The sequence below is a fragment of the Scatophagus argus genome, chromosome 14 (genome assembly GCF_020382885.2).
Source record: "Scatophagus argus isolate fScaArg1 chromosome 14, fScaArg1.pri, whole genome shotgun sequence".
Classification (NCBI taxonomy): Eukaryota; Metazoa; Chordata; class Actinopteri; family Scatophagidae; genus Scatophagus; species Scatophagus argus.
Genome location: NC_058506.1, coordinates 18,987,361 through 19,004,234, shown reverse-complemented (window position 1 = coordinate 19,004,234; position 16,874 = coordinate 18,987,361). Strand labels below are relative to the sequence as shown.

Genomic DNA, 16,874 nt, shown 5'->3' with positions numbered 1-16,874 from the left:
CTGCCGGTACAAGTTAAAAGCGGCGTACACTTAGTATAATTGTATGAAAATGAGTCAAAGTGTTGCTGTAATGTGTGTCTGCTCAGCTGATCCAGTTTCTTATTTAAACAGGGACCAGTTGAAAGTCGTTAGATCTTTGAGATTCCCAACGATTGACTGTTGTTTTAAACTCTACTACGCTTTCTAATTCATCTTCCAAACTGACATTCACCTCCTGTTTCTTTTCCTGCCCCTCCCTCTCGACTCCAGGATTGACCAGAAGGTGTCCAACAGCCCGTATGGCTACAAGCTGCAGGAGGCGCAGGCCATCCTCAGCGAGGTCCGCTCCATCCGAGACGCCATCAGCTCTGGGGAGAAGGAGAAACAGGAACTCATGCAGGTAAGAGCATGTTTGTAATGGAAGTAACAAACTCTCAGACACAAGCCAATCTGAAAATGTTTTCAATGGGAAGACGAGCTGGACAAACGGAGTCAAAACCCCACAACTCACTTTTATTTCACTTGTTTTCACTCAGCATGGTCTTTTGATGAGAGGAAAGTGACGTATGCTTGCAGAGCACTCCAGTTTATTTTCCAAGCACAGGACAGAGGTTGGCGGTTCTTTGTCCAGGTGGTCTTCAACAGGATATACACTTGCACTCAACTTCTTGAACAACTTCCTCTTGCTGCCAGGACTCTGTGCTGAGATCGGTTGGGGTTGTGGGGCTAAATGACTTGAGATGGAGGATCTGCATGTCACACCAGCTGAGCCTGGAAAAAGCTTTATTGTGTCCTCGTTGTGTGCCTGAGCTACTTTCACTTGTTCCAGCGAATGGGCAAATGTGATGTGTGTATTCTTCCTCCTGAGAGCTGTTTACCTGCAGCCTCAACTTGATTAAAGATGGCCCCTGAACAGACTGCATGGAATGTGATGATGAAATGATTTGTGGTGAAGAGAAAGAACAGAAAATGAACAGTATGGAGATGAAGCAGGGAGTGAAGGCAGAGTGTGAGTGGAGGAGATGAGGGCATCAGATGACTCTCAGGAGAGTCTGCACGCGTGTTAAAACCCTCGACATTATGTTGCTGTGAGAAAGGCCAGATGCACTAAAAGAGATTTAGTGACTCGGAGGAGTCGAGGCTGCAGAGAGGCGGGTGGTGTTTTAGTGTCGCAGTGATGACAGCCTGTCGACTTCACTGAGGAGAAGATGAGGTCTGTGTTTGTGAGGAGCACTTTGAGTTTTCTGGAAATTGAAAACAATTTTGCTGATGGCAGCAACATTTTTCTGCAGTTGGGGTTTTATTTCCTCTGTGGTCTGTGGGCTATGAAAACTATGAGCATCTCTGAGTGAGTGAGTCAGGAGCATTTGCAGACTCTCAGTCCTTTTTTCCCTTTTTTTATTTGTTAATTATTTTCTCTGTTAAAATTCCTTCTATCCTGGATACCAAGGCAACATCTTCAAATGTCTTGTTTGTGCACAAAGAAAGAGAGTCCAGAGATATTATGGAGAAGAAACACAGCAAATCCAAACAGGTCTCCTGGGGACTGTACAAAGCCTTGTGAAGTCCACTCTGAATTGAGAACTGGACTCTTGACACAGACACTCTTTTGCTTTAAGTTCCTGGAAATAAAAAAGTAATCTCAGTTTGCAAAAAGACCCACATGTGAGAAGGTTTTCCTTCAGGATTTCTCTGTATTTAGCTGTGTTCATTTACCACAGCGTGATCCTGCCACCACCATGCTTCACACTGCATATGTTTATAATGAGGTGCAGGATTTAGCTTACATCAAACATGGTGTTTAGTCTGATGGATGGAAAGCAGCATTTTGGTCTCAACAGACGATATGAGCTTCTTCCAGCTGACTTCAGAGTCTGGAGCCAAGACATGAGGTTTTGTGTGTGCTGCTCTACCAAAAAGCTCTGACTCCATGAAATCCCAGGCCAGCTATTGTAGGTTAACGATTATTTCTATTATTAATTAATCCTTATATTATTTTAACGCTTAACTGATTAAAAACATGTCAAAGAATTGTGAGTAAATACTCATTATAGGCTCCCAAAGTGATGTCCTCAAATGAATCCTCAAAAACTGTGGTGGAGGGTAACTCTGCTTTTGCTCATGAACTTGACTTAATATTTTGCACTTAGTAAGTTTACTTAAGAGCAACAGTCTAAAACCCAAAAGCCTGCCCGTCTTGTTCCACCCTTGAAAAGGTGTTTCTGCACTGTTTCATGTCGGCCAGCCCTCCTCTGCTTTCCCACCATCCCTCAATCATCACTGTGTTCACTCATTCATATTTCCACTGTGGCTGCAGTGTGTATAAAAATTGCATGATGGGACTGCAGGTGTACAGTATACTGGTCTGCTGGGATGAGTGGAGACGAACATCAAGTGTGTTTGAGATACAGTTCTTGGCTCTGATGGAACAGTCATTTATTGTGTCTTGTTAGCTGACAAGCCATAAATCACGGTGAGAGTTTCTCTGGGCTCAGTGTTAGAAACATTTTTGTGTTTCTTAACAGCACTGCACATCAACAGGTCTGCACAGAATATTGAACAGAAGAAAATACTGAACAACTCGTGACTATAAATCTTGAGCATTTTAGACTCCAACCTTCATAAAAAATGAAAAACCTCTCCGTGTTGACAGTATTCCAACATACACCTCCACGCTCACCTATCAATGCAAAATATCAGGTCTTATCAGGTAAAGCTGGCTGCAGATTGATTTGCAGGTGGAGGGAGGAGAGTGTGTGTTCAATAATACATAATGTACTCTGTGGACTCCCCCCTGCCTCCCCCCCTTACCATCTGCAGCTGACAGCTCAGCCTGTCCCTGAGTGCTCTGCATTCATGTTACCTTTCTGTGGCTGCTGCTGCATGTCTGCATTTCTTTCTTAAATATGAGAGCATCATTAGTATTTCTTAGAGTTGTGACTTTTATGTTATTTTACAGATCTGTATGTAAGTAATAAATTCAGAATAATTTGGTAGTAATTATTATATTTATGTTCATTTAGTACATTAACTGTTAGTCCCAATTAACAGGAAACCATGCAGTTCAACATATATGAAGAAAAAAAAGCTTCAACTAAAGCGAAAGTTGGCGTTGCTTTTTGATTTACTGGTGACACACTACAGAAAGCATCGAGGCACGAAATTAAACTTGCATCTTAGTCTTAGCGTTTCTAGTTTTATGAAATCTGTCAAATGTAGACCCTCATCTGGAGCTGCTGCTCTGTGCGACAGCCATGTGCAGCTCAAATACTCACAGGCCCAGGCTCAGAGTCAGAAACTGAGGGTCACTGCATCTGCAAAATACACAAACACTACTGTTAGAGCTGGTGTGCTGTCTTTCTGGCCCATCTGAAGAGCAAACATGAGATGCATTCCACATCAGGCTTCAAAACGGGCCGCAGAGTCCTATAAGATATCCATCACGTCTGTAAAGATGAGAGGATGGCAGCAGTGGCCGTCACTTTACGTTTTACAGTCGTGTCCCATCACAGGTGCTCTTTGCCCTGAGCGACTCCCACTTTGTTCAGTCAGTCACACGGACTTCACTTCATCGTTGGTTCAGAGCGGCTTCAGTTTTTAAATGACGACATAAAAAAGACAAAGTGATTCAGAAACAGTGAGTGTTCATTTCCCTCCTTTTATGTGTTTTATTGTCACTTTCCCTCCCTGTGTGTTTAATCACATCCTCTTTTATTCTCAGTTTAGTTTCCTGCTGCAGTGTCCCAGTTTCTAACGGCACATCATGTTTTGGTTCATATAATCTCCAGTTTGTCTCCTCCGTTCATGCAGAAACTAGCTCTGTTGAAGGACGGGTTCCAGCTGGACTCAGGATCCCAGCAGGAGCTGTGGGGCAGCAGCCCCTCGCTCGCCAACTCGGAGCTGTCCCTCCCGCGGCTGTACTCTGACGCCGGCTCCCAGACCGACATCCCCGCAGAGGTGAGTCCAGCTTTCATCTTTTTGTCTGAGAGCTGGTACACATGATTACCCAGTCCACCTTTCAGATGAAAGTCAAGTCAAGTTAATCTGAGTACAAAGCATGAATATTAAAGCTGTTGAGCACTGAAAGATGAACAATTCTCAGTCTGTTGTTTTCAGTGTGTTTAATCAGGTATTTCCTGATTTTGTTTGTTTGACTTAGTCAATACAAAGTTTTCTTGAACAGCTACCTCACCTGGAGCAGCAGTGAAGCGGTACAATGCTGCTCTGCATCAAATTTAATATCTTCACACACAATAATATATCAGTCAAAGGAGACATTTCACTGAGGAACTTTTACTTTTCAGTTCTTTTAAGTACAAAATACTTCTGTACTTTAACACTTGTAAACGTGTGAACGTGTCCAGTGTGTGATTGTGTTAATATTCGGTTTGTTTGTTATTCAGTTCATGACCAGCACCAACAAGCTGGCAGAGAAGGTTCGTCTGAGTCTGAAGTACGAGGAGGCCAAGAGAAGGTACACATGGACACACAGGAATCTGCTTACAGTGTGTGTCTGCCTTTAAAATGCAAGCTTTTTGTTGACTGTTGTCAACAGATTTTATCATATCAGCTGGAATAAAGACATGTGAATACAGAACTCATTTTACTGTGGAAATGTCCAGTTATAATCAACTGTGGATTAAATCCCCTCCCCCTGCTCTCTCAGGATCGCCACCATCGAGGTGCAGATCGCCAAACTGGACAGCGAGGCGTGGCCAGGACTGCTGGACCCGGAGCGAGACCGCCTCATCCTCATCAACGAAAAGGAAGAGCTGCTGAAGGAGCTGCAGTACGTCAGCCCCCGCCAGCGCCTGGAGCCCAACGACGCCGAGAAGCTGGAGTCTGAGAAGAAACGTCTGGAGAGAGACCTGCAAGCCGCCAGAGACAACCAGAGCAAGGCCCTGACCGAGAGGTGGGAATATACAGTCCAGAGAGCTTTATTTCAACCTCAGAGCGAAGCACGTAACACCTCATCACTCGAGAAACTGATGTCACCTGGCAGAATTTTATTTCATTCCGAATAGATGACCCTGACTGCTCCTTGTATTGACTCTGTTCCTGTCAACAAATACACAATAAATAATAATAATAATAATAATAGTAATGATGATACATCATAAGGGGAGGTCAGAGGCTCTTTGATTACATTAGCTGACACTAACAGCAGCAGCAGCAGTTGGACATCTGTGTTTGTTTTACTCTTCCTGCTTGTCCCAATGAGAACGTTGTCTTGGAGAAGGTCAGGACAGGCGACGACAGCAGTGTGATGATGAGTGTAACATCGTATCACGTTATTGTCTCATCTGCTGACCTTCTACTCCACTGGCTCCTCTGGCCTTTAGAGACGTCGCTCCTCCCTGGTGATTATGTGGAATTAGAGATGAACATGACAGCTTCTCTCCTCTCCTCTCGTCTACTTTCTCTTTTCTTAAATAGCAACCAGGCAGCAAACCAGATCCACCAGGATCCTGTCTTCTTCTGCTGCCCCTCCTCCTCTTCCCTCCCCCTCTTCTAACAGTACTCTTGTTGTTCAGTGTTCAGGTCAGACTCTACCTGAGCTCTCAGTCTCTCTTTGTGTCTCGTCTCCTGTTCCTGAAACCTGAGAGGCTGCAGAGCCTGGCAACAAAAGGAACCTCTTGTAGTCCTCCTACACACACACACACACACACACACACACACATATTTGGTGTCTGCTGATTCTAAAGATGTTAAATTCTCTGAATCAGGATCCTTGACCAGCGAAATCATTATGTTTTAAAGGGTTTTAAAGGCTCCAAACTCCCACACAGGAGTTATTGTGGCCAGTTAGACCTCAGCTCATTTCAGTCATTTTTCAAGCATCTAGACTTTCTGCTTTTCTTTGTCCTTTATGACTGTAAATGAATTGTTTTGGACTGTTTGGTGGAAGAAGAACTCAGTGGAATTATGTATATAAGTAGCAATACCACAGTGTAACAGTCAAAAGTACTGATCTTGCAGTGCCTCAAAATTTAAGTGCAGTACTTGAGTAAATGTACTTTCCACTCCTGTGTTTGGACAAAAGAAGCAATTTGAAGACATCTTATAGACTAAATGATTGGTCAGGAAAATAATCAGCAGCTTGATCAATAATTAAAACAATTGTTAGTTGCAGTTGAAATGGCCAATAATTAAAATACGATATTCCATTTAAGAAGACAGCCTCGTGCCTCATGGACAGATGAATGTAACGTGAACACACTGTCACCAGCAGCTGTCTGTAACCTGACCAAAGGCTTCCCCTCTCTGGCCTGGTCCCATTTAAACAAAGCTCATACAAACAAATGACGCCGCTGTCGCCTGAATACAAAGCAGCTCCTCACAGTGACCCGGCACATCCCCGCCGTCATGTCGTATTTGCTCAACTTCTTTTCAAGTGCTCACACCTCCATCGATTTTAATTTCCTCAACGTGAAGGTGACTCATGTTCAGCCTGAGAGCAGCTGGCAGAGCCACTTGGCATCGGGTTTGATTAGGGGTTAATTGATTTTTTTAAGATGTTACTCTACACCTGCAGGTCTGTAGCTGACTGTAAAAAAAAATAAAAACTATAAAAAAAACTTCTTTACCAAATAAAGTTATTTTTTTTGTTCTCATTTCAGGCTGCGACTTCACTGCAAGAGGAACCAGTTGGTGAGAGAGCTGGAGGAGATGGTTCGACTGGCCACATCGCTCCATACTCAACTCAAAAGGTTACAACTTTATTTTAATCGTTTCCATCAGCCATAACACTGATGAACACGATGACATCAATAAATAATGATTCATAGTGTTTATTGTCCATGTAATTAAATACTCTTTAATTTGCAGATAAAAGGATGATTTAGTTATTAGAGTGAAAGCAGCGTGCAAAGCTTTGAGGTGTTAAACCTTTAAGGACTGAACATTTGCTTCAGACGTCCTCGTCTTTTTGATTTCAGTCACGATCTCAGCACAAATTTAATTTTTCATCCCAACCTTTGAGATGACGCAAGGCCGCTGTAAGAGCCATTCATGTTTCAGAGTTGTTAAATATTTAACAGCCCTGGTTTTCAAGAGTAAAGTTTAAGTGTTTATGCAGCATCAAGAAGAGACGCAGCAAAATGCTTGGTAAAAGCAGCAAAGTGAGTCAGTCTCCGTCTCCCCCTCAGTTTCTCGTTCAGTTTCTGTTCTCGTCTCTGTCACGTCTGTCCTCCTGCTCTGATGGACATCAAAAGTGTCCCCCGTGGACAGGAACTCCTCTCCATCTGCACTAACGAGCCTCCTGCTTTAATTAGAGAGCTGCTCGTCGTCAGGAGTGTGTGAGGTATCTACAGGAGGGCTGACAGGGGAGTAGAGGACAGACAGAGGAGGAAGAAAATGACTCCTCTTTCCTCCTGAAAGTAGTCCTTCGGGTCCAGTATTTCGTGTGTGTTTTCATCTTGGTTTGAAGCCATTAAATGGTGATGAACATCTCACCTGCTGGGCTGGGAGATCACAAGAAAAAAAAACACGTCAATTACCAAAAGATGTCCCGCAGACTGTGCAGTTACTGCCTGTAAAGGCAAGACAAGTTAATTTATGATTTCATCCGCAAAGGCTTCTGAATGTGCTGCACAGAATACGTAAAAGACATTAAATAAGAAATGCAGCATAACAAAATTGAACACATAAATTAAAAGGACGGACATGCTGTTTAGAATAGTTTTAATCTGTTTATCACAGCTTGTTTTCCAGCTGCACTCTGAGACGTTGCAAAAATGATTTTGGGAGAAATCTTGAATTTTTTGTGTTTGACGTTATTCTCGTGCACCTCGCAGCCATGCTAGCAATTCTGTTAGGCTGCGCTGCTGAAAGCTCGCATGTTCAAGATCTGTCATGAGTTTGACAGACTCGTGAACGTGTTCAGGAACAGTGAAAAGGAAAAGTAGAGCAGAGTGACGAGGTGAGGAAGGAGAAAGGAGGACGGAATATGAGATGAGAGGAAAGAGAAGTAAACAGCAGCGAGATGAAGATGAGTCTGCCTGCAGTGTGGCTTCCAGCTCTTTCATCTTCCTTTGTCTACCAAAGCTCTTCTCCTCTTTTTTTTGAATGATGCTTTCTGTTATCCAAAGCAACTTACGAGTTGCTTACAACAGCAGCAACAAAGAAGAAGCAGAAACAAATTGTGTTTGACAGCTCACAGATCATCAGGGATTTTAAAAAATAAGGGAAGCTGGTTTTAAAAGAAAGTCCTGCTTAAAGAGATTAAGACTCTGAAGGGGTGAATCCTCTAAACGTTATATCACACTCTTTTTACAATTAACAACAATCCGTAAAAACTTGCAGGGATCAACATCTTCTTCCTGAGGGCCCTCAGCACAAAAACACAAAAATCTAAAATTATTTCACTTTGAGTTGCTCAAACAAACTCAGCCAGAATTTAGCTTATGGTGATTTAGGATTTAGTTCATTTGTTCACTCGGCTGTCCGGTGAGGACTTCATCACGAGTGCTGATCTTGACGCATTTTGCCTGGGATTGTACTGGCATTGGTTAAAAACTGGTAAATATCTGCACTCGGCCGAGTTGTCACTCAACCCTGCTGCTGTTTGTTGTTTGGCCTTGCATCACAACTCTTCTGTGTTTGTGTCCTGTTCTTCTCCAGCCTGTCAGCCAGCACTCTGTCCTGCTCGTCCGGCAGCAGTCTAGGCTCTCTGACATCCAGCCGCGGCTCGCTGGCCACCACCTCCAGCCTGGGCTCCACCTCCTCCCTCAGCTTCACTGACCTCTACCTGGAGCAGCCCGAGCTGGCTGACCCGGACTTCCAGAACAAGCTGGACAGCCTCCTGCAGGAGGGCAGCCAAGGAGGCTACCGCCCTTCCAGCTCCATCACCACCATACATGAGCATGAAGTGGTTACGGGCTGCGGAGCAAGGGATGCTGGGAGGCCTGAGGGCAAAGCGGGCGGGGTGGGCGGAGACACGGGGTGTTCTGCTGGAGGAGGCGCAGGAGGAGGCGGTGTCGGAGTGGAGTCGGGGTCATCCAGGATCCAGGCGCTCAGACTGTCAGAAACCCCTCGCTCCATGAGCTCCTTATCACCACGCTCGTCTCTCTCCTCACTGTCTCCGCCGTGCTCGCCGCTGGTCACAGACACTAGTTTCCTGTCTGGAGAGACATTTGCAGGCCAGACGGGACCCGGTGAATTGAGTCTGGATCTGGAACTTCACAGTAGGCTTGCAGAACTGGAGCTCAGCCTGGGCTCTCAGGATCAGCTGCAGGGGGAGCACGGAGGTTCCAGGGGTCTGGAGGAGAAGCAAAACCACAAGAACACGTTGGGCGAGGAGGCAAAAGGTAAACTTTTGTTCTTTGATTACAGCATGTTCACATTTTGAAAGCCAACTGTGTTCTCCTGTCTCGTTGGCTGTAGTTGTGTTCGCTACTTAAGACTGCGACTGGCTTTTGAGTTTGCGACGTACCAAATCTGTTTTACCTGCTGTACAGTCGAATCTTCTGTAGTGACAAACTTTGGACAGATTCAAGTCAGTATAGTCAATGTCAAATATTTTAGGGGAATTAAATATAAGCAAAACACATTTTGTGTGTGGAAGAGATCTTTAAATACTAAACTCATGCCCAGTATGCATTTTGGCCAGTAAGTTTCATCTGCCAGTCCAGCCATAATAAATCCCAATCTAACCTATCCTAACCTGATCTAAAACACGAGCCCAAGCATGCATCAAGCATCTGTTGTCATTCAACCTGTGAGTCGCTCGGAGTCATTCACAGCAATAAAGCTGTTTGCATAATAACTCGTGAGGGCGGCAAGATGAAGACTTGAATGTTAGTCCCAGTTAATAACATGAGAATGATAGTCATGTATCTGCAATTAAATGAGCAGCAGTCAAAGAGAGAGAGAGAGAGGGAGAAGATGCTGGTGACGTACCAGCTTTGTCTCTGTTACACTAGACTCCAGAGAGAACGTTCCAGCTTTATTGGAAAGCGGGATACCAGGAATCCACCTTGTGTGTGTGTGTGTGTGTGTGTGTGTGTGTGTGTGTGTGTGTGTGTGTGTGAGAGAGAGAGAGAGAGATGAGAAATTTAATGCTGTGTGTGAAACCTGATTGCTGGTGGGAGCGATGAGTAGAGGGGAGGTGAAGGTGTTGGATTACAGCTGCAGGGTCACCTGTGTGAGCTGTTTGAAAAGTATTTCAGGGAGATTTTACATTTTTTATTTCCCTGCCCATCAGCTTGAATCTGTCGGAGTGAATTATTTCAGGGACAATATGCATCGAGTCTACAGAGGCAAGTGAGATTAGCTGAATTGATTTAATGTGAAACTGAAACAAATGGAAGAATTAGGTTGACAAAAAATCTATTGAGTTTTGATGTTATATGGCGAGTGTTGCAAGTGACGTTTATTTCTGTAAGTAGGTTTACTGATGTTTGTCATCTGAGATGATGAGATATCCAATAAGGTTTGTGTTTCAGATAGATTACCCTTTAGCATGTAGCATTTAGCACTGTGCCAGTTCCAGAGTGGGAAGAAGAGAGTTTTACCTGTTGCTCCTCGTGCTAGTCTGGATGCTGGTGTTCAGTGGGATCTTCTCCACTCCTGTCAGCCTCTCCTGCAGAGGCTCACCAGAGTGTCTTATCTACTCTGCACACTTGGGCAAATCCACGATAACCTAATTAGATCTCACAGCGCAAAACAATCATCCATGAAGTGTTGACACAGGGTTTGATCAGTATCACATTGAACAAGTGCTCTGTAGTGATCTGAAGTGCTGAGGTTTACGCGTCTGGCTGCCTTTGGTTTAACTTGCTGCTGGCTGATCCGCTCCACTGGAGTTTTTTTGGGGTCTTCAAGGTGAAAATATGGCACGTATTCACACGCTGATGTTGGTCTGAGCTTGAACAAATATATCTGACTTAACAAAGAGCACCTCAAGGTTTCCTGAGCTTACTGCATGTGAAACTCTTCATTCCTCTTTTTATACTTCTTTTCACACACACACACACGCACACACACACACACACAGACACAGATTTGCTCACACAGGATATGTATTCTAGTCACCCTCATCATGTTATTGGTCAGTATTCATGTTATGTTGTTGACTGCTAATTAAAAGATATTTATATCAACCAGACTTATTCTTGAAAAAGCATGAACAGAAAAATCCTCCTCTTGTCTTCAGAGTCGGCTCCCCAGCTGCGAGGGCCGGGGGCGGGGCCAAAGAAAATGGGCGTGACCTCAGCTGTGTCGGACGAGTCGGTGGCTGGTGATAGCGGCGTGTATGAGCCTTCAGAACGCAGGTACGAAGCGTTTTTATCCACACTACAGTCAGTGCAGTACATTGCATTTCACTTCAAATGTTACTTCTGTATGTGATGACTTTTTAAAAACTTAACACCTTGACCGTGATTGCGCAGTTACATGATAAAAAAATTAAAAAATATATTTTGATCGCTGCACTTGAAAAATGTTTTTCCCTGAACCTGACCATAGATATTTCCTTTGTTTTTGTTGAGCCAGGTCGGGTCTCCCTGCAGACCTGCTGAGCTCCTATGACGAGCGGCTGGTGCTGGGCTGCTCTCAGGTGCAGCTCGGCTTCCGCTACGAGTCCAGAGACCAACGCTTCACCATCTACGTCATGCAGCTGTCCAACTGCAGCGCCCTCTGTCTGCCGGCTGACCAGAAAATGTACGATTTTATCTCTGCTTAATGGATGTCACTGCTTTACTGATTTTAGGTGTGAATGTATTTCATGCATGGGCGGCACGGTGGTGCAGTGGTTAGCACTGTCGCCTCATAGCAAGAGGGTTCCAGGTTCGAATCCCGGTCTGGGCCCTTCTATGTGGAGTTTGCATGTTCTCCCTGTGCCTGCGTGGGTTTTCTCCGGGTACTCCGGCTTCCTCCCACAATACCAAAAACATGCACATTAGGTTAATTGGCTACTCTACATTGCCCCTAGGTGTGAGTGTGAGAGTGTGTAGTTGTCTGTCTTGTGTGTCAGCTCTGCGATTGACTGGCGACCAGTCCAGGGTGAACCCCGCCTCTCGCCCGTAGTCAAGCTGGGATAGGCTCCAGTTCCCCCCACGACCCTGGCGGATAAGCGGTATAGAAAATGGATGGATGGATGTATTTCATGCATACAAAAACAGGAGACAAAGAAGAAAAACTGCAGGTTAACCACAAGTAACCACATTTTTACTTCAGCTTTGCTCCTCCTGGTTAACCGCCCCCCCACAGTTCAGCTGGTTGCACAGAGTTCTCATCATGTGACTCAGCTGAGTGATTCAAGACCTCTCAGTTGTGCTGAGAAGCACAGAATTAAATGTTTTATAATAGGCTCTGATTGGTGAAATTTCAAATGAGACATGTAGAAGAAAGTGATTTTGATGAATTATTGCTTATTTTAAGCTGAGGGTTAAAGGAAAGAAACAGAAAGTGAGACAAAATGGATTCACACAAGAATCTTTGCATTTGGAATCAATAAAGCGTCTACCCTTCTCTGTTCCAGCTCCCTTTTCTGTTCAAACAAACAAGAATCGGTTTTGGATCGAGAATGGATTCCCAAATATTCACACCCCTACATTTAATATATTCAAATCCAACACGAGACACAGCAGCATAGAGGCTGGTCAACAAAGACAGGTTGACGGTTGTTTACTTCCTTATTTGTTGCTTGCAGCTTTGCCTGTTTCACACATGTAGACTCTGTTTGCTGCTGAAGATGTGAGGGGGAGCTGCTGCTGTTTACACTGGGAGAAGTGGTGCTTGAACAAACTAATGACTGCATACAAATAGTCAACAAGTCAATACAGCCTGCACTTCACACAAAACAACTAGTAGACATCTCAGTTCATTTAATGACCCTTTTCAATTTAGATCTTGTACTTCCTGTGACCAAGCAGGGCGGTGGTAAAGCTCTTGCCTGTGTGTGTGTGTTGCAGGTATGTGCGTTCGGTGGTGCTGCCCTGCGTGGAGGCCACCCGCTGCCTCTTCCGAACACGCGGCTCTCTGCCTCAGGACGTCGTGGAGATCAACGAGGTGTTTGGCATGCAGATATCCCACAGTGCACTGCGGCAGAAGACGCTGAGGGTCGACATCTGCGTCACCAGCAAGTCAGGCCATGAAGAGTGTCTGGTTAGTTCAGGTCTTCTTTCTGGAACACGTACTGCTCTTTTGACTTGTTTTAAACTTTTTATTTGTACAATAAAATAGATTCATGTTTGAGTGTCGTAGAGGCGAAATATATAGTAGATAAGAAACCGAAAGACCAAGGTTTTTTTGTGCCATCTTCAAATATGCATCAAGTCTGTTATTGATTCCTGTTTTTATGCATTTAGTTGTGTATGATGACCCAGTGTTCTCAGGTAAATCATGACAGTGCTGACTAATCTGTCGGTTTTATAACACTTAAAGAAAAACAAACCGTTAACACAAGCTGCAGTGTTAATAACATCCCTTTCTACTGCCTCCCGCCCTCCTCCCCCCCAGGCGGGAGCTCAGATCAGCCTGGCTGATGTCGGCTGTTCGGAAGAGAGATGCACCAAATGGTACAACCTGCTGAGCCGCGTCTACATGCCCGAAATCAACAACAAGGACAAACAGAGCAGAGCGGCCAGCGTCTCTGAGCGGGTACAGACACACTGACACCCAGTGGACTGCTGGGCCGCAATACGGGCTGAGGCTCATTCAGAGCAGCTCTGAAACTATAAACGAGTTAATAAAGTATACAGTGAGCCTGCTGCTGCTGCTGCTTGTTATTTAGTGAGGCCGTTTTCCAACTTTATTAAACCAGTGTAACATTAATAATTTAGAATTCTCCTACTTTTATCTACATGTGCAAATATTTGTGGAACAGATTTGTGTTTCTTAAATTTACATCAAATTAATTTATGAAAACAGCGAATCAGAGTGGTCCGGGAATACACACACTCGGTGACACTGGTTTGTCAGACGTGAACACATTTAAACATGCAGGAGTCTTTGTTTGGTGCTCATGTTTGTGTGCGTTCTATGTTTCAGACTCCAGTGATTTCTGGTGTTTCCAGAGTCGGAGCTCCTGAGGACGATGAGTGGTGAGTGCATCTCATTAAATTATTATGTTTTTAATCATCCATTGCTGTCTGTCTTTACTGTTTTGAGTTCATTTCTATATTCTCTCAATTTAGCCATATTTATCCATTTTATTTGACCTCAAGTTTCCATCACACAGCAGTTAAAATGGTTACCGTAATTTCCAGACTATAAGCCGCTACAACGAAAGAGAGACTGACAACGTGGACACCTGCAGCTTATAGACAGTTGCGGCCTATATGTGTACAAGTTTTTTTTTCTTTTTAAATTTAGTGGGTGCGGCTTATATTCAGGTGCGCTCAATAGTCCAGAAATTACGGTATTGACACAACCCGTCAGTACTGCAGTCAGTTGCTGTGTGTGAGGAGACAAACACAAAAGCGCGGGCAGAATGTTACCTGGCAGGTTCACACCATAAATAAAGCTGCTTAAATTTCAGATACACCTCCACCTTTCCTCCTGCCTGTGTCCTCTGAAAGGTGTCCAGAGGTTATGGTGCCCTCAGCACACACACACACACACTAACTCACTGAGGTCTCTGTTGGGACATGCGTTAATTTCCCGGAGACTCACCCTAACTCTGACCTCTGACCCAATAGTCAACTGTTTTCTAACTGAGGAAATAGCTTTTGTCTCTGATTGTCTCTGACCAGCCGTCACCAGTTAACTGGTCTCGAGTCCAAAAAGTCACACACACCCCTTTAACATATCGGAGCAGGATCATGTTATTCACACTGTATTTCCCAAGGAGACAAAGGAAATTGACTTACTGCGTTCATCAGTACTCTGTGACCTTAACGTGTTTTACTCTCTTTACTTTTAGAGTAAACAAAACAAACGGCTTATTTTATTTAACAAAAGAATCCAAAGTTAAATGCTGTCCAATCACAAACAGTCACACAGCAACTTTTAAAAATAAAATTCAAATACTATCTGACCAAGAGATGAGTAAGGAAGAGCTCTAAACACATTTTAGAAAGTACAAAAGTATTGGGACACCTGACCATTACACCAGCAGGGACTTTAATGACATCACATTCTAAACACACAGACAGCTTTGTAGCTCTAACAGCTTCCACTCTTCTGTGAAGGCTTTCCACAACATGTTGGAGTGTTTCTGTGGGAATTTGTGCCCATTCATGCAGTAGAGCATTTGTGAGGTCACACACTGATGTTGGACCAAAAGGCCTGGCTCACAATCTCCGTTCCAGTTCATCCCAAAGGTGTTGGACGGGGTTGAGGTCAGGACTCTGTGTGGACCAGTCAAGTTCTTCCACACCAAACTCATCCAACCATGTCTTTATGGAGCTTTGCTTTGTGCACTGGGGCACAGTCATGCTGGACGTTGGAAGCATAGCATTGTCCAAAATGTCTTGGTATGCTGAAACATTAAGATTTCCCTTCACTGGAAGTCAGGGGCCGAGCCCAAACCCCCGTAAGACAACCCCTCTCTGAATACTTTTGTCTTTATATTGTAGTTCATCCTGTCCTCATCTCTCTGTCCAGGCACGGCGACCTTCTGGAGGCAGACATGTTTGATGAGGAAGAAGGAAATGGTGTGGAAGGGGTGGGGCCTCTGGACGAAGAGGACGAGTTTTATCCTGAAAGCGGCCAATGGGAAGGGGAGGAGGAGGAGGAACATGCACACGAGGAGAAGGTGGCCAAACCTCCTCCTCATCCTCTTCCTCCAGCAGCAGCAGCAGCAGTCATCACAGAAAAGGTAACTTTTTGTGATTTTCTTCTTCTTTCAGCCCAGCTACAGTCGAGTGAAAGCGAAAGAAATGTTTTACATCATAAATGGTTTCAGGTTTGGGTGTCATCACTGTAGAATCACAAAGACAGTGTTGCACTGACATCTCCTGCTTCCTGGAGGACACACCTGAACCATCAGCTGATCTTTGATTGATTGATTTTAACTTTCTCTTTCCGCTTTTGGATTTTAATGTTTTATTCTGTCTTCTCATTTTCAGTATATAGATCAAATCTAAATATAATTAAGCTCATTATCATCGTGTATTCTTTGTCCAGGTCAACAAGGAGACAAGCATGGACAGCTTACTGCCGTCCCATCACTGCTCAGTGGTCCGACCGAAGGAACGGCGCCCGGACGTCCACCAGCAGCACCCCTTCATGAGGGGGAACACCATCATCCGCTCCAAGACGTTCTCCCCTGGACCTCAGAGCCAGTACATCTGCAGGGTAAGTGAAAGTGAAAAAACACAGTGAAACATCAGCACAGCAGACAGGAGAGAGAAAAGAAAAGAGACTTTTGTAACTGTAAAAAGTATTCACGCTGATATTTCGCTCCTGGCTGTTTATGTCTTTGCAGATAAACCGCAGTGACAGTGACAGCTCCACCCTCTCCAAGAAGTCTCCGTTTGTCCGAAACGCCTCGGAGAGACGCAGCATGCGCATGAAGAAGGTAGGAGCTTCACACAAACTGACCCCTGATCTGTCTTGTGTTTGGCTCTTTTGAGGTGGTCACTGCGTCGGTGCTCATAGTGTCATCACATTTTAATAGTGAAGTCAAACCTGCTGCTTAACCGACCGCATTAACTGTCGTCTGCTCCTTCATCCAGAGAGACGCGGAGCCTATTTGCATTTTTTGAATTTCTTAAAGCCGCCCAGTGAAGTGACTCTTAATATTTAATAACCATCTGAATGTTTAATGCAGCTGACATTTGCCAGCTTCTTCAGAGGCAGTCAGTGTGACTCCTGGGGCTCGACAGCAGCAGGAAATTCACAAACTCAGGTCACATGTTTGTGACGGTATTCACAAACAGTTCCAGGTGTGACTGGATACACAGGTGGCTTTGTAGGCCCTTTGCTGGCATGAAATGCATCACTAGCTT

General features: G+C 44.5%; 1 protein-coding gene across 1 annotated transcript in view; it reads left to right on the top strand.

The window, feature by feature from the left end:
• wwc1 (WW and C2 domain containing 1) overlaps nucleotides 1–16,874 on the top strand; it is a 37,955-nt gene that overhangs the window by 14,496 nt on the left and 6,585 nt on the right. Inside the window, exons 6-19 of the mRNA XM_046409755.1 lie at nucleotides 250–379; nucleotides 3,790–3,936; nucleotides 4,383–4,453; nucleotides 4,646–4,891; nucleotides 6,600–6,689; nucleotides 8,602–9,287; nucleotides 11,135–11,252; nucleotides 11,473–11,640; nucleotides 12,894–13,086; nucleotides 13,441–13,581; nucleotides 13,972–14,024; nucleotides 15,529–15,742; nucleotides 16,051–16,221; nucleotides 16,352–16,444. Coding sequence (XP_046265711.1) covers nucleotides 250–379; nucleotides 3,790–3,936; nucleotides 4,383–4,453; nucleotides 4,646–4,891; nucleotides 6,600–6,689; nucleotides 8,602–9,287; nucleotides 11,135–11,252; nucleotides 11,473–11,640; nucleotides 12,894–13,086; nucleotides 13,441–13,581; nucleotides 13,972–14,024; nucleotides 15,529–15,742; nucleotides 16,051–16,221; nucleotides 16,352–16,444 — 2,521 coding nt within the window. The remainder of the gene's footprint in view (nucleotides 1–249; nucleotides 380–3,789; nucleotides 3,937–4,382; nucleotides 4,454–4,645; nucleotides 4,892–6,599; nucleotides 6,690–8,601; nucleotides 9,288–11,134; nucleotides 11,253–11,472; nucleotides 11,641–12,893; nucleotides 13,087–13,440; nucleotides 13,582–13,971; nucleotides 14,025–15,528; nucleotides 15,743–16,050; nucleotides 16,222–16,351; nucleotides 16,445–16,874) is intronic.